General features: G+C 39.0%; 1 protein-coding gene across 3 annotated transcripts; it reads right to left on the bottom strand.

Annotated features, from left to right (window-relative positions):
• Window positions 1–1,187: 1,187 nt before the first annotated feature.
• Window positions 1,188–19,269, bottom strand: LOC310679323 (bile acid receptor-like). Of its 3 annotated transcripts, XM_083444475.1 has the most exons (11): window positions 18,959–19,262; window positions 12,275–12,452; window positions 10,461–10,823; window positions 9,384–9,524; window positions 7,974–8,101; window positions 7,785–7,889; window positions 6,637–6,736; window positions 5,213–5,341; window positions 4,846–4,947; window positions 3,921–4,034; window positions 1,188–3,364 (listed from the first exon to the last, which is right to left on the bottom strand). In XM_083444475.1, exons 2-11 carry the CDS (start codon window positions 12,363–12,365, stop codon window positions 3,126–3,128), a joined length of 1,512 nt encoding a protein of 503 aa, XP_083300601.1. In that variant the 5' UTR covers window positions 12,366–12,452; window positions 18,959–19,262; the 3' UTR covers window positions 1,188–3,125. The 3 variants fall into 3 exon arrangements, with proteins under 3 accessions (XP_083300601.1, XP_083300600.1, XP_083300599.1); XM_083444474.1 differs by having other exon boundaries at window positions 7,785–8,101; window positions 12,275–12,382; window positions 18,959–19,269; XM_083444473.1 differs by having other exon boundaries at window positions 7,785–8,101; window positions 18,959–19,268.
• Window positions 19,270–21,203: the final 1,934 nt, after the last annotated feature.

Raw genomic sequence — 21,203 nt, forward strand, 5'->3', positions numbered from 1 at the left:
GAAAAGGTGAAAATTAATTATTTCCCTTTACTGTTCTCATTTTTTTAGTGTTCATCATAACCAACTGTAACTATTGATATGTTTACATACCATGCTAGGTGGAATGTCCACATTGTTAGAATACTGATTTGTCTGCTCTGAACTAATATGTCAATGACAAAGATACCTTATGTCAGCCTTCCCTAAACTGGTGTCCTCCAAATGTTAGGAACCACAACTCTCTTCAGCCACAACCAATGGCTAGGGCTGCTGGAGGTTTTAATCCAAAACATTTAGGGGTGGGGGAATCAAGATTTGGGAGGGTTGACATGGCAAGGAATCAACCAATTGTGACATCCAAAAACATGCACATTGCATCTTTTATTAAAACTTCTCCACATCAGCTTCTTAATGCAAGAAGGAATGTAAGAGGGCAGATTTCACAGCCTGCACAAAGGCACAAAAGATCATGACTGGACTGTTTATTCCCCCACCCCTCCCATATTTAAAACAGAGACAGAGAGCTTCTAGTTTCATTGGAACACATCATTTCCCCGTTTTAAATTGGGATACCCATGAAATTCAGAAAACTAGTTTTAACGTTAAAAAAGCCAGGCAATCTAATTACTGCTCTCCTATATCACATATAATTCGATTCTAAAACTGGAGAGTAAATAGGACCACAGTCTCATATTTTAAGCAAGCCATGCTGGGCAACACAATCATCTGTGTTAAGGGCCAAACTGGATGAAGATTTGTGCATTTATGTGTTTCTTACCAGGGTTAGCAACATAGGTGTTTTATTTGCAGAAATTGGCATGGGGATTACTATTGGGCTGGATCTAGACACATCAAAAAAGCATTTCAGTTAAACGCCTTTTAAAGTTTGTATGAGAAATCGGATTGGGGAAAATGGAACTCCACACCGCCATCTGGTGTCACAGGTTTGGAATGCATAAACAACATATATAAAGTGCTTTTTATTTGCCAATGTGGCTGAGTCCTTGTTCTATTGAGTTGTAATCTGCATCAGACTTAACTTGGCTACTGTTTGCAGAAAATTGAAAGAGAGGGCTTGAAGCCGATTTGGCCTTCAGACTAAAATACTGACATTCCTAAAGCTTGCTGCATGTATACTAACGTATAGATCCCACTTAAATGGCATCTTTGAATCTGGAAGGATGACTGAGAAAATGGGATACTTGGAATAAGATCCAGGCTTAATTAGTCATTTATTTATGGCGAAGGTCTATGGCAAAGGTCATATGATAAAATTGGGTCGTGGTTGTGGTCTTAATTTTCTTTTCAGTTTCATTTCTATAATTCTTTGGTATCTTTTTCTTTGTATTTTTAACAAAGCATGATATGACTTTAAAGCAAAGGACCATCATGTTGGATGACTAATGATACATACAAAAAACAACTATCTTGCTGCAGAAGACCAGATTGATAGTGCATTTATTACACTTAAATATATATCTGAAAAATATAGACCTATACAAAATATTTCATGTATTAAAATATTAACTATATATTCAGATAAGTTATTTACATTATATTTTAGGTATGAAAAATAATTTTAAAATGCAAAAATAACATAATATAAAAATGCTGAGATTTTAAGCCATGTTTTTAAAATATTGTTCTAATATAAGGAATTTATATTTTGAAACTGATAGCTGAAATCTGTTTCAAATGTTTGCTACTACATTTGAAAATTCAGTGAACATTCCATTTCAACTTGTAGCATTAACTCACTTCTAGTATGAAATTAAGTAAATTTCTACTTACACAATAAAGGTTTAGCTACACAGTTCTTTTGATTTTGATCCATAGCAGCAAAGGCACTGTACACCAATAAATTCACAGTTTTAAAGGTTTGTTTATAAGCATTCAGAAAAAAATACTGCAACATTTAAGTTTCAAGAAGACTAAAGCAAAACTGGTTCATTATGGTTTATATTTAGCAAAAGAACTGAAGCTGTGAAGAGATGTCCACAAAAACAGATGATAATGTTGAACCATATATTGTAGCAAATTGTAAACAAAGAATTCAAACATGCATGGGGTTTTACTAATTGAACATCCATCAAACTAAATTACCATTGCTTGATCTAAAGGGGGGGAAATACATAAAATAATAGCAGATACAGTGAGTTATCTTTCCAGTGCATCCTGTAACTGTTGTTACTGAAAAATTTAATCAAGGACAGACATCTGGACTGGTTATTCTGGCTGTTCCTCAACTAGAACTGGCAAGTAAATAAAAAGATATAACTACCAAATTATTAAAATTTTGGTCTAAACTATAATCAATTAACTTTAATCAGTTTGTGGGTTACCAGCTATCCTGGGTGATTATAATTTACTACTCTTTTTCACAATTGTGTGATATACTAATTACATAACCGATCATTTCATTATTTTGTTCTCTAGTGGTTATTAGTTAACTTTAATGTTTAATTGCTTAAAACTTTGACAAACAAGACGGTGAGTGTTGTGATGTGAATAATGTGGTTTGGAGACAGGTACATGTTTACAACAGAAGCACCAGGATCCACTTCAAGTCACTGAGAAAGTTATGTGGTCATAATAGTTGCAGTATCCATCTAAGCTGTAATAGAATTCTTATAGACCATCAGAGCATACACATGTGTAGGCTTGATAGGGCAGGGATCCAGTTCCCTGCTCAACTTTCCATAGTCTCCTATGTGCTGCCCTATATAAAGGATTTTTCTGCTGTCAACTATTCTCCCACTCATTTAAAACCTTCCTGGGCAAAGAAAGATATACTTTCTAGAGATGTCAAGCAGCACATGTAAAGAACCTGATCCATACCATTTTAAGCTTGTCTTCCAGATACCCATGCAATTGTGGCAATAAGGTTATATAGGTTATACATGCTCTGATATCTTTTCAACTGCAACAAATGTGTGTGTGTGTTTATAACACAAATGGTATTTTCAATCCTCTCACCAACTGATCTGTCTAGGCTTTGGAGCACAGTATTATTATTTTTAAAAAAAGAATCTATAGCCATTTAACATAAATGGGATTTTTTTTTAATACAAGCACAACAATTGGGAAAGAGCATATTTTGAGGAAAAAACAGTCCTGTGTAACAACTTAAGTAATTGGCAGATTGTTTAATGCAAGTCCCATATTTCACAAAGTACAGGTATCCGCTTAGGATCCCTTGTTCTCCAGCTTATTAGGACTTCTGAGTGGTTGTGGTTGAGGGTTCTGAGTTCAGTGAGTCGCCCTATGAGACGGGCAAAATGTTGTGGTTCTTCAGGGTGATATATCTTTGAATACTTGTACAGAATTCCTAAAAAGGGTTCCTGGAGTTTCTCCACGTGTTGTTTGTTTTTTAGGAGTGGACGATCTGAAAAAAAAGGAAAATTAAAATTACATGATCCTATGCAGAACTCAAACATATATTCTCCCAATGTGGTCATGATGCCATAAAAGTATTGAGTGTTATGTTATTTCCAATCCCCATGAGCTTGCACTTATGTAAAATATTTCTGTAAAAAATTATTTTTAGCACTAAAATTATCAGGATCTGATAGCACAATCTTCTGTCTAGCTACTCAGAATTGTCCTTTGAAATTTATTAGTACTGATTTCTAGGTAATGCTGCAATCCTATACCCCTTTACCAGGGGGTAAACACCATTAATTTTAGTAGGTGGTATCCAAGTCCGTCCAACCACCTGTGAAACAAAATTATGCTTTCTTCTGCCCCTGCAACCCTCTGTGCACCCCCAGAGGATCCTCTTAAGCAGATCAGTGCAGATTTACTAACGTGTAAGTTCAGTTGCAATCAATGGGACTTACAACCAAGATATTAAACCTTGAAAGTATAAATACTTTGATATAATTTTCTTTGACACTATTCAGTTTTAGTATTTGAACACTGTGTGTAGTTGCTCTATATACCTGAAAAAAACACAGTTGTTGCAACAAGCAATGCATACTCTCTCTCTGTCACATTGAGTTCTCCCATGCTCCTGTAGAAATAAAATAGTGCAGTGATAAACTCCTCAGTGATACCTAGAAAAAAACCAGAAGATATCAGATGGTAGCTAGACAACATATAATTGACTTATTTTTAAGATTAGATAGCATATATAAGATACATATAAAATTTTAGGTCAAGCCACTCAGAGGAAAGGGAGTGGAGATAAAATATTAATGTGCAAGAAAATAAAGGTCAAGGTACCCCTGCCCGTACGGGCCAGTCTTGACAGACTCTAGGGTTGTGCGCCCATCTCACTCAAAGAGGCCGGGAGCCAGCGCTGTCCGAAGACACTTCCGGGTCACGTGGCCAGCGTGACATCGCTGCTCTGGCGAGCCAGAGCCGCACACGGAAACGCCGTTTACCTTCCCGCTAGTAAGCGGTCCCTATTTATCTACTTGCACCCGAGAGTGCTTTCGAACTGCTAGGTTGGCAGGCGCTGGGACCGAACAACGGGAGCGCACCCCGCCGCGGGGATTCGAACCGCCGACCTTTCGATTGGCAAGCCCTAGGCGCTGAGGCTTTAACCCACAGCGCCACCCGCGTCCCTGTGCAAGAAAATACCAGGGTGCAGAATTAAGTTTTATCAGGCATTTAAATATATTAGTGGAAGAAGTCACAGATGTCAGGGTGCAGAGAGATGAATCTAGAACAGTCAAGAAATGCAGTCTAAAGTGACTAATCAACAAGATCAATAGTCTATTCAGCAGTCTAATCAACAAAATAGATAATCAAAGAGGTATTCTGGCTGAAAATCAAAAGTAGCTTGCTATTAAAAAGTCAGTAATCCAGTAAGCAATTATTTAAAAATTTACTAAAAGTGTATTTGTGGGACAGCTCAGTTACCTGTTGTAGTAGTTGATGTTGGGCTTTCTTCAGTATGAGACAGTCCTAAGTAAGTACTTTTATCTTGAGCACATATAGCATTGGCAGAAAATTTTACTTGACCTAGACCAAGGGAAATGAAAGTCTATTAAGAGCAGATTTCCCCTTTTAAAGTTACCTTATGATTATTATATTTTTAAATTTGTGTCACAATGTATCATTTGATAAAGTGAAAAGAAAGAACCATTTATCCCAAGGGAAGGTCATATTTGGGAAAGGCCTTGGGGTAAGCCATATCCAACCTCATCAAATCCATATAGTGAAGTGATCATGGCAAGCACGTATACGCATTAATTTATTAAGTTCATCTAATGCTAACATTACTTACTTTCATGGAATGATGACTGGCATTCAATCCCTTGCTCATTGTATATCTGGGCAGAACGTAAAAACATTGTTTCAATAGTGGAGCCTTTCAGCAATGCAATCTGATCATCACTGGCTAAACTTTCGAACCCTATAGAGAAATGAATAGGTAATCAAATTACATTGATTTTTGATGGCAGGTATATATCTGAAATTTGACAGTTTTTTACTTATATAAGCTTTTTAATCTTGCAAAGAATACATTTTTTTTGAGAATCAGATCTAAAGTTTGAAAAGTCTAGCTACAGATACTCCCCATTATAACTTTTAATAATGATACATTGATTCATAATGTTTCAAGTTTTAGCAAAGGTGAGGTAGGAACTTCTATTGGACATGGCCATTTCCCCACTAAAAATCCTCTATCTTATGCTGATTTTCTCTTCACTGTGGAAAAAAGTCCTTAGACTTCTAATGTCACAGTGCTATCATACTCTTTCAGTTAAGCAGTACTGTAATCTATAAGTTTTTTAGCATTAATTAAAAGATACCTTTTTAAAAAGTAATAATAGGGGTTATAAAATGGTGCCCACTACAAAGGTAAATGCGTGCCAAGCTGTAATAAAGTTTGCTTTCTCAATACATCACTGGGTATATCAAAACAATGTACCTTTAAAGAGTCAGAAAAAATCCCCTAAGGCTCCAGACACCAACCCATTTTGGCCAGTGGAAACATTTGGAATGTTCATAAATGCCTTGGGTGCCAGTCACAAAATGGCTTCCTTGAAGGCATAGCAAAACACAAAATGGCTGCCATGTCTAAAAGAGCACAAAAAGAGACAGGACCACAAAAGGTTGCAGATATCAGCCTTGCCACATAAATAGGGAAAAGGCACTTATAGCAGCCATTTCTGCAGTCACAGATAAAAGCTCTTTGCAGCTCCCCTCTGTTCAGAACAGAAATAAGGGTGGGTGTTTAATGTTGATATCCAGTGAAATGTGGGCATGTCTGAAAGGGCATGTTCAATGCAAGAGAGGCTGAACCAATGTAAACAGGAGCAGAACAGGAAAAACAGTCTTGCAATCTGGATTTTGAGGGGATATATAGAGAGCTTATGTGAACACTATAGGAGGTATTGGTGGGATATGATATTTATTTGTTCATAAAATTTGTATATCACTTGATTTCTGTTAATTGCATCTCCTGCACTAAGGTATATACATTTGTGGAGATATCACTACCCTTCCATTATATCAACAGCAGCAGTGAATTTTCTGAGAAGAAAAAAACTGGAATAAGCACTGGGAAAAGAAGAAGGGTTGCAAATGGATGATGATGATATGTGCTCACACACCCAGCCCAATAAAATGTGAGTGGCATGGCAGTTCCATGCTAAATGCATAGTGTGGAAGCACCCCAAGAAAATTTCCTGTGGAATGCATTACCTGGAAGTCTTTTTGTAAAATCCACTAGTACCTGGACATGAACCATAGCTGTTTCTGAAAGATGTAGGAAGTTCTCTTCAGGATTGGCAGTTTCCTGTAACTAATTAAAAACATGTATTCACAAGATAAATCAATAGAAAGTTAGATTTTTTTTTTAATTCATAAAATTTATACACTGCTTGATTGTGAAAAATGTCAACATGCTTTACAAAAAGATCCAACAATGAAATTGGCAGTAAAAACAGTTTAAATATGTTTAAAACATTTTTTTAATGCAATAAACTAAAAATAGATTAACACACAACACACTACATATCTGGGTAGGTATACAAAAATGTCCTTAAAGGTAAAGGTAAAGGAACCTCTGACCATTAGGTCCGGTTATGACTGACTCTGGGGTTGCGGCGCTCATCTCGCTTTTTTGTCCGAGGGAGCCAGCATACAGCTTCCGGGTCATATGGCCAGCATGACTAAGCCGCTTCTGGCGAACCAGAGCAGCGCACGGAAACGCTGTTTACCTTCCCGCCAGAGTGGTACCTATTTATCTACTTGCACTTTGACATGCTTTCGAACTGCTAGGTTGGCAGAAGCAGGGACCGAGCAACAGGAGCTCACCCCATTGCAGAGATTTGAACCGCCGATAGGCACCAAAAAGTCTACAGTGAAGGTTCCTGCCTAATGTTAATAGGCAGGGAGTTCCAAATTGTAGCTGCTGTCACACTTAAAGATTGATTTTTTTACAAATGCAGAACAGGCATTATGTGGCACCTGTAACAGTGCTAGTTCTACAGATAGAAGCAGTCAAGTGTGCATTTTTGGCATAAGGTGATCTCGCAGGTTACTTGGTCCCAAGTTGTTACAGTCTTTATATATTAATAGTAACACATTGAACTTGGCCCAGTAGCAAATTGGCAACCAGTGCAGATCTTTGAGCACTGCTAGTGTATGCTGACAAGGCCTCACTCCTGTCAGCAATTGTGCTGCAGCCTTCTGCACTAACTGCAGCTTCTGGATCAAGTGCAAAGGAGGCCCCACATAGAGCACATTTTAGTAATCCAGTCTGGAAGTAACCAAGGCATGAACTACTGCAGCCAAGCTTTCCCAGGCCAAAATTCACATTTGCTATATTGCTGTTTATGAACACATACAAACTTCTTTGCTTCCTCCAAGGGAATTGTGCATTTTTGATGGGCAGCCAAAATATGGTCAATGAGCTGATGTTCTCCAGGAGTCAGTTCCATTCGCTCCTGCACCTTAGAAAGAAAGATGTGCATGTCTTTAAAGCAAAATACAACAGTTAAAATACAACAATTAACATTATTTTTAAAATACCCTACTTTTAAAGGTTTTGTTGTAGAGGATACATGCTTGTTGTCCACTCCCTCAACTTCCATTTTGATGCTACAAAGGAAGCTACTCTTCTTTCTGAGGCGTTTTGATTTACACTGGACTTCTGTTAGTAGACCTGTAAAAAATGTAAACCAGAGGGGGAAATAACAAGTTCCAGAAAGGCATTGATTTCAAGCATGTTCCCTTGCAGAACATTTAACAGTATATTCCTAGCCATGACTACTCCAAAGTAAGCCCTACTGAATTCAGTGGAGTTTACTCTCAGGGAAGGGGTTAGGATTATAGCTTAAAATTGGTTACTTATGAGATTATCAGTTGCAGGCAAACCACCTCAGATGATAGGAAGCTGCCTTATACCAAAACTCCAGGGTTTCAGTCAAGTCTTGTTCAGTTTTACTTAGAGATGCCAGGGATTGAACCTGGGACTGCTTGCATGCAAAGCACATGCTCTACCACTGTGCTATAGCCCTTTGGTGAACAGCAGCTCCACTTTCTAAGAACACATAACTTGCCAAGTTAATTGATTAATTTTTAATATTTTCACACACCTTGATTTTAAAGTCATTGTTCAGTAATATGCAGCCCAATTCCAGAACCATCTTGATGGGTGGGGTGGAGCCACTATGCGAGCTTCAGAGCAAGTGGGTCACTATTGCTTACTCTGAGGGGTAAGGCTGCAGAGAGGTTGGTGAAGTGCAAACACACCAGCGGGAGCACTGGATTGGCTCCACTGGTGCATTTGCTTCATGCCCACTGCCTCATCCCTCTTTCTCTCCTGGTAAGCAAGAGCAAACCCCTGTTGGGGCTCATATAGCACCCCCAACAACCCACTTCTGCCTGATCCTATACAGGACCCCACTTCTGATGCCCCAGTCTTCTTAATCTAACCAGTGCTAGAATAATAGGTCTGGCAGCCACCATTTTTAATTTTCAATAAAGCCCTCCGTGTAGCATGGCTCAGGAGCTATGTGAATAAATAGAAGCTGCCTGCTGTCTCATATCAAACAGAGTGCTGCCACCAAGTAAGTCTTCTAGAGTTCACCCATATAGGAGGGAGGCTATCAGAGGTAGAGAACACTTTGTGAAGGTCCCACTGTAACCAGCCCTGTGCATGCACCCAGACCTGGTTAGCTTCAGCAGAGTTGTTAAATACCTTTATACCATGAGATCAAGTTTAGAAACATGTTTCTAAGTACTGATACCTAGGAGAGGCGGAATTAAATACCAGATGTACTCTAAAGACTAGAAAACTATTCTCTTAGTGAACTCCCCCCACCCCACATGCACACACACAACTTTGGAAGGAATACCATTAGTTGCCTTTAAACATGGCAGGAAAGCAAAATTCCTTAACTCAGCAGCATGTCAGAATTTTTTGTTGTAATTTGGGCACTCACATTCAGCCAGCATTCCCACAGCTTTACATTTCTTTAGGCGACACTCCTGACACTTCCTCCTCATATACATATCCATTTCACAGTGGCCACCATTCTTGCATCTGTAGATGGCGTTTTTGGTGATGCTACGTCGAAAAAATCCTAGAATTCACATTTGGGACAATGAGCATAAAAATGAGAAATGATACAGCTGATAAGACAGCCTGTTGCCCTCGCATGCAGTAGAGGATGCTGTCCTGTCACCATTGTTGAAGTAAGATTTAACTGCCAGTTAAATGGACTACCACTCTCATCATCCCTGGCCATTGGCCATGCTGGCTGAGGCTGATGGGAGTTGGAGTCCATTAGCATCTAGATTCCACCAAAACATCCTTCCTCTTAGCCCTTCATTTGTAAGCCAGAGCCTGGGACTTTACTGTCCAGGTTATCCCCATGGAAACCCATGCTGCTTGTCCTTATGAACATAGACAGTTTCCTTATACTGAGTCAGATCAGTAGTCCCTCTGATCCTGTGCTGGGTGGCAGCTATTCTCTAGTACAGTGGTGCCCCGCAAGACGAATGCCTCACAAGACGGAAAACCTGCTAGACGAAAGGGTTTTCTGTTTTGGAGGTGCTTCGCAAAATGAATTTCCTATGGGCTTGCTTCGCAAGACAAAAATGTCTTGCGAGTTCCTGCGGGGTTCCCCCCCCCTTTCCCCCCAGCCCCTAAGCCGCTTGACAGCTGATCCGCTAAGCCCGCTAAGCCGCTAATACCGCTAAGCCGCTAATGGGCTTGCTTCGCAAGACGGAAAAAACCGCAAGACGAAGAGACTCGCGGAACGGATTATTTTCGTCTTGCGAGGCACCACTGTATTTCATACAGGATAGAGTTGCCATATTGACACCAGCTTTTGGAGCTGTTTCCACTGATTTTCCCCTCTCATTGTCATACATCCAGGTTTTCCCTGTCATTTTGCCGATCTCTCCCCTATGCACCAGACCTTTCTCACCAACTTTAACTTTGCACTAGACTTTTCTCCCCAATTTTAACCAGTGGACATTCTCTGATTTAATTCACAAAATTATTTCCCCATTACCTTTGCAGCCTTCACAGGTGAGTGCGTTGTAATGATATCCTGAAGCCTTGTCCCCACAAACCACACAGAGCTCTTCCTGTCCCTTTATTCGCAAGGCAGAGTGACTAAGCCTGGGTCTTTTCTGTCCAAGATATCCTCCCCCATCATTCTGAGCACCCATGCAGGTGGGCTTACTGAGTTCACAATTGCTGATGATGTATTGCCCATCACTGTATTGAGAATCCAAGTTGTATGTGCTGTACTGTGTTTGGGGAGATGGAGTCTGTAATGCTGCAGGAAACTGAATGGTTGAATACTGACAATAAGGAGCAGCTTGGAAGTCAAGGTCTTGCAGTGGATAACTGATGTGTTCTGGGAAGGCATCTAGATTATTTTGAAAAATCACATAGAAAACAGTGGATTAGTTTAGGATTTTACATCTCTAAATTGTAGAATATAGTAGAATATCTGTTTGTAGAAGGGCACCCTGTGTATACAGTTCTGCTGACAATATTATCCTTGATTGGAGGGTTTACTGTTAATTTTAAAAAATGTCAATAATGATAATAATGATAATAATAATAATAATAATAATACTTTAATTATTTATACCCCACCCATCTGGCTGGGTTTCTGGGTGGCTCCCAAAAGAACGCTAAAAACAAAATAAACTTCAAACATTAAAAACTTCCCTAAATAGGGCTGCCTTCAGATGTATTGTAAAGGTCAGTTAGTTGTTTATTTCCTTGACAACTGATGGGATGTCAAGGTGGGAGCCACTACAGAGAAGGCCCTCGGCCTGGTTCCCTGTAACCTCATTCCTCTCAGTGAGGGATCAACCAGAAGGCCCTCAGTGCTGGACCTCAGTGAATTTTATAGTCCAATCATAAAAACACTCAGAAAGAACTCTCTAAATTCCATGGGAGTACATTTGATTCCAGACTATGTTTTTTGAGCATTCATCCTGATTTGTTTGCGAGCAGGTTTCATGACATTGCACCAAGGAGTTATTATTCCACACTTTCCAGTGCATTTTGCTATCATTTTCCTTACTGCAAAAGTTTTTTCCCCCTTTGAAGCACATTTGTTGCCCAAGAGTGCTAAATCTAATTGTGCAATCTGAATTAGCCAGTTTATGATTAAATCCCACTACAAAATAGCAGCAATCTGAAAGCAGCCTACTATCTGGTGAGTACGTTTAGCACTGCAGCCTTAGGCTGCAATACTAGGAATGCATATTTAGCAGTAAGCCCCATTGAATCTGATAGACTTCTAAATAAACATACATAAAATTGAGCTGTAGGTTTTCAAAAGAAGCTTTAAAATAATTTCTGCAAAGTTCTGTGGCATTTTGAGACACAACATCAGAGACTAGACTGGTTATGAAACAACATTCTGAAGAGACATGCATAAGAAATATGCATCATGTATTTTATATATATAGTATTGCATATAGAAATAGAACCTTTATATACAGCATATATATAGGTTCTATTTCTATATGCAATTTATAAGGTACAGGTACAGTATATATCTTACTTTATTAAATATATAATATAAACGCCACAACTGGTCTTAAATTGTTTGAATATATCTTCTGAGAATGAAATTCACTGCTTAAGTGAACTTCAATGCATCCACATTGGAGTAGGTTTTTGGATCGTGTACTGTATATCTTTATGTCACCTGAGGGAATTATTTGATCCCCTCCATGCAGAAATGGCACACTGGATGGCTTTGAATGTCCTTCATGTATCAAACATATATTTAACAACTGTAGAAATTCAGTTCATACACAGAGAGACATGTGGATAATTGCCTTTTGCTTAACTCACCATAATACTGGATCGGTTCACTAAGGCAGTACCCATCAGGTATGGTCACAAAGGTATTTGCCATAGTCTGCTCTAGCTCCCACTGCTTCATTCAGTTTGGAATGTTACCTGCTTTCAAAAAGCTTCTAGTTACTTTAAATTGAAAAGTCAAGATGTTGTCAAAAGAGAAGATTATTTCCTGAAACAATTTATTGGAGGAAAATGAGAAATAGTTAGAAAAACTCTACAATAGAAATAGAAGTATTATGTTGTGCTATTACAAATACAAAGATACTAAGAATCTGATTCTGTTGAATCTACTGTTCCATTAATCTTACTTGTTTTAAAGGGAATCCACATTTCTATTAATATTTACCCTCAAATATTCTCAGTTCTCACTCCAGCTATTAGCCTGGATCCTGACGGCCTCAGAATGTCATTATTTCTCAGTAGGAATGCAGTTGCTGGGAAATTACTTTTCTACCTTTATTATTTCCTTTGCAATCAATGAAGATCTACAAGGCCTGTATTTTTAGTGTCAGGTAAGTAGAGTGGCCATGTGTCCTACCTAAAAGAGGACAGCACCCTGAGGACATGCCAGTTACTGCAAGCCCAGAAAGAAGTAGTAAGAATGGCTAATTTATGTGCAGTACATGTAAAAAACTAAGAGAAGACAGATAAAGAGATCAGTTGTCTAGAATGGGAATGAGCAATGGAAGATCATCCTCCCTGCCAGCACTTCCCTTGGCTCCAACAGTGATCTATAAAAAAAATAAAATAACATGCTACTTCTCAACAATCTCTACCAGAGACCTCTCCTTCTGAGCTGGGTGACTTGTCAGAGAGTTCAAATAGCACATGATGCAAAATAGTGTCTATATCCTGAAATGATCACAAGTAAAAGTTTGGAGTTTTGGGTATATATTATTAGATTAGTTATTAAAGATAAAAAAATAAACATTAAACTTAAGCAAAACAAAATTAGTATCTGAGATTAAACAAGATGAGATCTTCCCATTTGCTAAGGAGGCAGAATGAAAGATTTCCATGGATTAATGTGCTTGTTCAAGAACTGAACTGGATAACTTCTGTACATATTTAATACATGTTTGGAAATGGGTTAAATGCCATTTTCATACATTTACAGGGAAGGAAGTTATGCCTTACAGCGATTTGTACAATGCGTGCCTGAAGCAAAATCGCAAAGCATATTTCTGGGGAGAAGCACTTTCCAAAGTAAAAAGCCAATGAAAACAGTTCAATAAAACTCCAAGGAAACAGATAAGAACACAGGGCCATCTAGGCTAGAGAGCTACTGCTGATAATATACTTTTGTTTTTCCTCAGTGAGAGGCTGATCCTACTGATGTGAAATCATGTGGGAAATGTTTTTTTGCAAGAAAAACTGTGAACAGGAGACTAACTTTCCAATCCTTTTTGATAGTATGTATAAGGATTTTGAATTCCAGTGTGGGTAATCACTTGGATTCTTCATAAGTATTCTTCAATGAATAAAAAAGGTTAGGTTGCAATTGGCCCTTTCTAGACCATCTATTCACCATTTGTTTTCTCTGTCTATTGCTCTTCTCGCAGTGAAGCCTCTGACACTGATTGACTGAGCTGATGTTTAGGCTCAGAAGGTTCTGTTGCTCTAGACACTAAAGAGTTTGCAGTAAAGATTCTGTGAGGGAAGCCAATGTTGTCAGTTTGGAACTACTAAACCTTACAAAAAAGTACAGTAGGCTGAAGAGTTGGGAGAGGTCTGGTGTGTGTGGAAGCTGAGAGATAGCTTAGAGACAGAAGGCTCAGAAGCATGGAGGCTAAAGGGAAGGTGCAGTTTAGAATGGACTTAGAAAGGAACCTGAAGGGTTCTTAAAGAAAAATATCAGAGGAGATGGAACTGAGGAAAAGGGAGAAGTGACAGAGAAACTTGGCAGTGCCAAAATAAGCTACAAAAGGGAAAGGAGGAAAACAGGCAGCTTTCTTTCTTTCTTTCTTTCTTTCTTTCTTTCTTTCTTTCTTTCTTTCTTTCTTTCTCTCTCCCTCCCTCCCTCCCAAAGGCCACTTCCCCTCTTGGCCAGCCCTCCAGGGGCTGCATGCAGTGAGTTTGCCCCCCCCACCACTCAGGCACACAGCCCCTCCTCCACAGCCGATTCATGAATATAAACTGAGCAGTGGCGTTATTGCCCCTTCTCCACTTGATCTGTCTAATGACCAGGAATATGCCTCTCCATGAGAGCATCGGGCTTTGCTTTGCTCTGCCCAGCACTGTATCTCCTTTCCTTTTTATTTTATTTTTATGTTTTGCCAGTGCTAATTAATGGGGTCTTAGCAGAGAAGGAAAAATATTTTGGGGCATAGATCAGGCACCTGAACTGGAGTTTAGCCATCTCTGGGTTAGATCCTGATGAATCTATTCTGCCATTTATGCACCTGCCTAAGTACGTTTGGCACATGAAAGCTTATACTAGCCATTATGGTGCTACAAAATTATGTTGTGATTGTGTTCTGGCAATTCTAAGGATGTAGCAAAAGGCAGAAGCAAAAAGAAAATTGGGGGAGGGGGTTGAATTTCTCTGATCAGCCAATACTTTGTCTCCAGACCTCTAGTTTTAATGTGGTTTGTACAGCAAGGATTGCTGGAAGGGCAGAAAAAATGTCTCATGGCCTGTTCAATTTTATTTACAGATTTCTAAAAAGACATTTTTCTGACATGTTCCTCATCCAGACATCCCACCCCCCTTCCACCATAGAGCAGGAAAAGGTGAAACTGTTTAGTATGACAAGAATGCTGCCACTTGCTATCTCTGTTTGTAAATGTTTGTTCAAAATAGAAGTGCCTTGATGAATCATGCAACCGTTATCAATGGGATCAGTTGAGCATGTACAAAGTCTACATGTTTTAATCAGCAAATACGCACTTTAAATGGAGTATTGTGTGATTTAAATTACATCATAGTTTTGAATATTGCTTTGAGGGAAATGTTGCTCTTCCTTTAACCAATTCCTGAACAAAATAAAAGAGATAGCAAGGAACTAATTCAGTCACAAAAACAAATCCTTCCTCATTCTCCTGCCTAGGATTCCACTGCTGCCTTTGCTGCACACAAACCACAGTGTGTATTCTTCATAACAGGCATGTACTGAATCATGCTGTGTGATTATATATTATGATATACATATTATATTGAATGCTAAATAGCACTATATTTTTGTATGATTAAATGTAACATGAAAATCATTGGTAATTTTAAAAAATGCAATAGTATTTTCTGAACCCAGAAATAAAGTGAGCACTGAACACTTTTAGAGGTGTAAACTTCTACTGAAAAATCTCCACTTTAGCCTGTGTCTTTAAAAAAAAAAAAAGTCTAATTGTAGGAGGGGAGGCAGCTGGAGGTGTGAAAGGGAGAAAATGGAAAGAGCAAAATGGAATTGGTTGATGGGGAGTGCATTATAGAAATAAATAGAGTGAGGTGAGTCTCTGGCCTCACGTACTTTTGGCTTGGACCCTGCTCACTACTGGATGCAGCCCCTGGAAATTCCCTACTGTGAGATTCAGCCTTTGGGCTAAAATAGGTTTCCCACCTTTGATTTAGATTGAAAATGTGAGTAAATGAGCTAAACCTGTGTCTAGACTGGCACAGTTAGTTTGTTCTGCATTAGCTAAGTGCCAGTTGACAACCCATGCATTCTGTCTCATGGCTTAGTTGCATGTTTAATGTGTGCAAATGTACAATGGATATAATTCCTTGTATTTTCCCATTTTCAGGGGAGTGTAACATTGCATATAATGCCAAAATGACATTGTCCGTTCACAAGAGGGAAGTATAATCAGATTTGGTACAAGAGTACAAAAGAAAATTAGGGCCCCTTCACCCCCTTGTCATAGAACTCCAAAAACAGCCCAGTAAGGACTGGGTATGCTCAACTGCCATGGAATGCTGATTGATTTTTCTGTTTCTGAAACAATTATTCTGGACCCAGGCCAGTAGAACTTATATCTGAGTAAATGTAAGTAGGATTTGGTCTGTCACAGTGCAAAATGTACTACTACTACTACTACACCAGGAATGTGTAAGGAACTTTACAGAATGCAGCAGGACGTATCCCTGACCTATCCCTGATTCCAGGGAAATAACAAAGGAACAAATTCACAGCCATAGTGCAAAAAAAAAGTAAAATGAAATCCTGTACAGATGTTAATATTAATATGTGTTCAAAGGTAAAATCTAACCATATGGCCACAAAATCACAGTGGAATCCCTTTGGAGAAAATACCAGTTCTAACAAAGAAACTGCTCAGCTGCTAGCGTATTATTAATGGCAAAAAATATGCAGTGCTTGCTCTATTACAGCATATAGAGCATAGGTCTTGCAGGACACCCTCCAGGGAGTACTTCAGAATGTTTGAACCGACAGTATATTAACATCTATCGTAAATATTTTGACAGTTATGTCAAAAGGGAAATTTCTTCACCAGGGAGAATTTTAGGAATTCAAGCTGAAAGTCTTCTCACATTTCTGAAGTGCACTCATATCCTGGGAAAGAATATGAGGTTGCAGGGCAACCAGATTTAGGCAGTAGATTTTAACCTTGATTTGGATCCTGTCCTAACCTTTTCCTCTGCTCCACATACTGAAACTCTAAATCATGGGTGGGCCAATATTAACTAACTAATGCATGCTTTTGCGTGCATTATCTTTTGTTACCTTTTGCTGCTATCAGAAGAAAGATCATGCTATAATTCAAATATTTAATCGTACAGAGAAATCTTTCATACTTTCAAAAGCCTGGAACCATAAATCGAAGTGTGCCTGTAGTTTAATAAGCTTCCAGCTAAGGTTGGTTCTTTCTTAACAGAAAATACCACAACAGAAATATCAAGTGGAACGGTTAAGGGTTTTTGTTTTGTTTTGTTTTGTTTTGTTTTGTTTTGTTTTGTTTTCACTGCAAACAAGACTCAATTTATGCAAGTAAATACCTCCAGGAAACTGAATAAATCCTGTGCATTGATCATGCATGATGTATGGCAATCACATACACATTTTTTGTGTACAGTGGTGGGAAACAATGCCAATTGTGGCCTACTAGTGTGTATACAGACCCATCAAAATACATTTGTGTGTTATCATCACACAACATATGGATAACATTGTACGATTTTGCCATGTTTGAAATGATCCTAACTGGGCCTTACTTCAAAGTAAATGTGCCTGTGATCAGAGATCCAGCTCTTAACAAATCTCTATATTATTGGCATCTACAACCACAATGCATTCTGAGATGCATTCACAGTAACAGAAGGATTTTGTAAAACTTTGTCCAGTTACCTTTTCAATTCAGTGTAACAGTAACTCCCTCATTCCAACAGCACAAGGATTTCTACTTGTATAAAGGAACTTCTTTCTTTGTGGGCCCCTTAAATGTGTCCTGGGGGTTCACCAGCTTTCCAGAGTAGACTTGAGGGAGGTGCAAGGAAAGGAGAGGGTGGCGGAATTTTCAGTTGCACAAGCATAAATCCTTGTGCTGATGGAATGAGAGAGCTGAATATCTCCCAGTGTCTCCACTAGTTCTATCCTGAATACATTGATACACTCATTTTATATGATCTAATTGTACTTTCAGGTTGCCGTTCTTTTTTACTTGTGACAATAATGCTAACTGAGCATGCCTGGCACCCACAATCCACGTGGCAACTATACTTACATCTCTGTTGACTACTCCTAGCCAATGGACTATTAGGTTCATGATGGGTGAAAGAGCTATTGTGGTGCAATTTTTTTTTAAAATGTTAGTTTTCCTTAAAATGCACTAGTTTTCCTTCCACTGTACAGTATTTAATAAAAGGGAAATTATTATGGTGTGGTAACTCACTTCTTCAGAAACTAGTGCATGGCAGGTTATTTCAGAGCAAATGAACCTAGGGGGCAACTTTTCAAATTGCCGCTGTAAATTTAGTGATCAGCAGCAATTAGCAGGTAATAACATTTCCCTGCTGACAGGATGATCTTTGGGGGAACTCTTAGCATACGTAATAATTTAGTCCCTGACTATACTCTTTATTAAAGACCAAGCTACTTCCAATGGGGCTAGACTGCATGCCTGGCCAAACACTTTTTTTTCAGAATGTTAATTTCATTTCGTTAAAACCCAATAAGCACCTGTCCATTTTAAATAACAAATTTAACTACCAAATATCTCATTCTTAAAATACTAATACTAAAACTTCATAATTTCAAAATTCATCACACATTAGCTAAGTCGCAAAATCCAATTCTCATGTAAAATGAAAATTTTATTGAACTATTAAAATGATTCATATGCACTGCACAGGTTATATCCTCTAGTAGGAATAAATCTAATATGTGCCAACAACCTGTGCATGCTAAAACAAAATAGGCTCTGCTCTCATTACAGACAGTTAAACGTCCTGCTTGTAGACTATTTTACTGTGACAGTAAATGACACAGCACTTTAGACCAAGAAAATAAAGCATTATGGTGGTGGGAAGGGGAAAGAACATATTGAAAATAAAGCGTTAGAATGTAAAATTAACTGTTCAGGTGAATATTTCATTTTAATTAGCACTGCATTTAGAAAATCAAACACCAAACTTGACTTAATCATCACATCTCCCAAGTATAGTCATATGTCAAGACCAGACAATCCTAAGGCATTTACAAAAGATATTAAAATACTTACAGTGCCTAGTTCCAAGGAGCTGTTTTCTTATAGTTCCCCTTTGGGGTGCATCTGGAGCACAGAGAGCCTTTTCTGTATTTATCAGTTTCTTTGCATTCACATTGGCTCCAAACACTTTGCAGAGCAGCGCTTCACTCTATCTGAGAGACACAAACTTCCCACACAGCCGTTCTGAGGGTCAAAGCAAGGGCAGCAGCAAGACCACATAAATCAAATAATAACTGAATAATCAGGGACAGAGGCCATTGGGACCCACACGTCACATTTTCCCAGCAACCTCTCTACCCAGTTCTCTAGCAAACTTTTTTTTGTTGTCCCGGTTAGAGTCTGGCATTTCCTCATTTTGATTGCTTCACATTTGACAATCTTCACAGTGCAAGGACCACTTAATTGAAAGAAAAACAGCAGTCATTTTACAATGTGAAACATGGTGAAGTGGTTAGTGTATTGAACTCTTGACCAGGGAGGTGGACTTATTGAGCACATAGTAACTAGCTGAAACCAGATAGCTAAACACTATCTCTTGGCTCCTCAGTGATTTAGATCAGGCTTCCTCAGCCTCGGCCCTCCAGATGTTTTGAGACTACAATTCCCAGCATCCCTGACCACTGGTCCTGCTAGCTAGGGATCATGGGAGTTGTAGGCCAAAAACATCTGGAGGGCCAAGGTTGAGGAAGCCTGATTTAGATGCTGCTGTTGCCACAGTACCAGCCAAGGTGTCCAATGCAACGTTGAGCCCAGTGTTGTGGGATCATTTCCAATTGATATGGCCTGAGGCAGTGGACACAATACTTTCTGAGATACCCCCAACCACCTGCTCATTAGATCCTTGTCCATCCTGGCTTATTAAAGGTAGCTGGAGTGGGGTGATTGAATGGGTCACAGGTGTGGTAAACACATCCTTGTGTGATGGAATGGTGCTTGCAGGCCTCAAAAAGCCAACCTTAGATCTACAGAGTGTAACAACTGTAGTCCGATTGCCAGCACCCAGAGATCTGATACATTTCAGTTCAGGTTCTTAAGTGAAACCAGAGAAGAACCTGGTGCTCAAAGCTCATTGATAAAGGTAATCCCCCTACCTCCCAAACTTCATTGTGTTTACCTGTACTCCATGTTCCTGCAATTGTTCATCACTGCGCTTGTATAAGCAAATATTTAACTATTTATTTGCATTTGCATTCATAGATAAATTTAGTAAGAAAAAGAATCAAATATATATTATGCAGTTCAATGAGTTATGGGAAGGTGACATTCAGGTCTACAAATGTAACAGGCAGGTGGATACCTAGCTAGGGGTGAACATTGCTTTGGTGATCGTAGAAAAAAAGTTTGGGAAAATTCAATAATTATATTTATTTTATAATACAGGCAAAGACCAAGATCACTGGGCAAGGTCCTACATTCTGAACAGAGTAGAATTCCCATTTCTCCCCTTCTTGTGCCCCCTAATCTGTTCCAGAGGGGGCCCCAATCTTCCAGAGCAGATGTTGGCAAAACACAAGAGGCTGTAGAAGGGAGAGGATGAAATGCAAGTCCCTTTTACATAACTAGAACCAGGTACCCCATGGTTCAGTACCCCATGGTTCGGTTTCTATAGACCAGGCTACCTCAACCTTGGCCCTCCAGATGTTTTTGGCCTACAACTCCCATGATCCCTAGCTAGCAGGACCAGTGGTCAGGGATGCTGGGAACTGTAGTCTCAAAAACATCTGGAGGGCTGAGATCAAGGAAGCCTGCTATAGACCCTCTTTGTCCCTTCACCAATATGGCAGCATGTGAGTTGTGCCTAATGTTTAGACCCTAAACTATGAAATAACCTCCCAAGAAAGTTTCCTTAACCTGCTTTGCCTACTTTTAAACGAGCTCTTAATACAATTTTATTCCAGCATGCATTTTAGATAAACATCTGATATATTTTTGTGTGTTTTATGGAGAAGGCTTATGGTGCTGTTCTAGTGCTTTTTCAAATTTTATTTTTTGAGTGGTTTTTAATTTTTGTGATTTATATTTTTACTTTGTAAATTGCTTTTAGTTTGGTTGTATCTTAGAAAAGCAGGATACAAACGGCCAGGTAAACTAACTATGCTTTTAGTGGTACATGAAGATGTGTGCATAGGGAGAACATGGCAAAGTCAACTTCACTGGATCACCAGTCAGCTCCCCATGTTGATACAGATGCTGTACAGTATTATAAGCTGCAACATATGGCATGTTGGCTCAGAGCACTTTTGCTAACCCCATTTTA

This window comes from Podarcis tiliguerta, assembly GCF_965153285.1.
Source record: "Podarcis tiliguerta genome assembly, chromosome: 6".
In the NCBI taxonomy this organism is placed as follows: domain Eukaryota; kingdom Metazoa; phylum Chordata; class Lepidosauria; order Squamata; family Lacertidae; genus Podarcis; species Podarcis tiliguerta.

Excerpts from the sequence above, each read along its gene's own strand:
- LOC310679323 (XM_083444474.1), bottom strand. The coding sequence starts at position 12,365 with ATGAAGCAGTGGGAGCTAGAGCAGACTATGGCAAATACCTTTGTGACC. Across the intron at positions 6,737-7,784 it reads TGGAGGAAGCAAAGAAGTTT|TTACAGGAAACTGCCAATCC; the intron begins GTATGTGTTCAT and ends GTTTTTAATTAG. Across the intron at positions 4,035-4,845 it reads AACATCAACTACTACAACAG|GTATCACTGAGGAGTTTATC; the intron begins GTAACTGAGCTG and ends GTTTTTTTCTAG.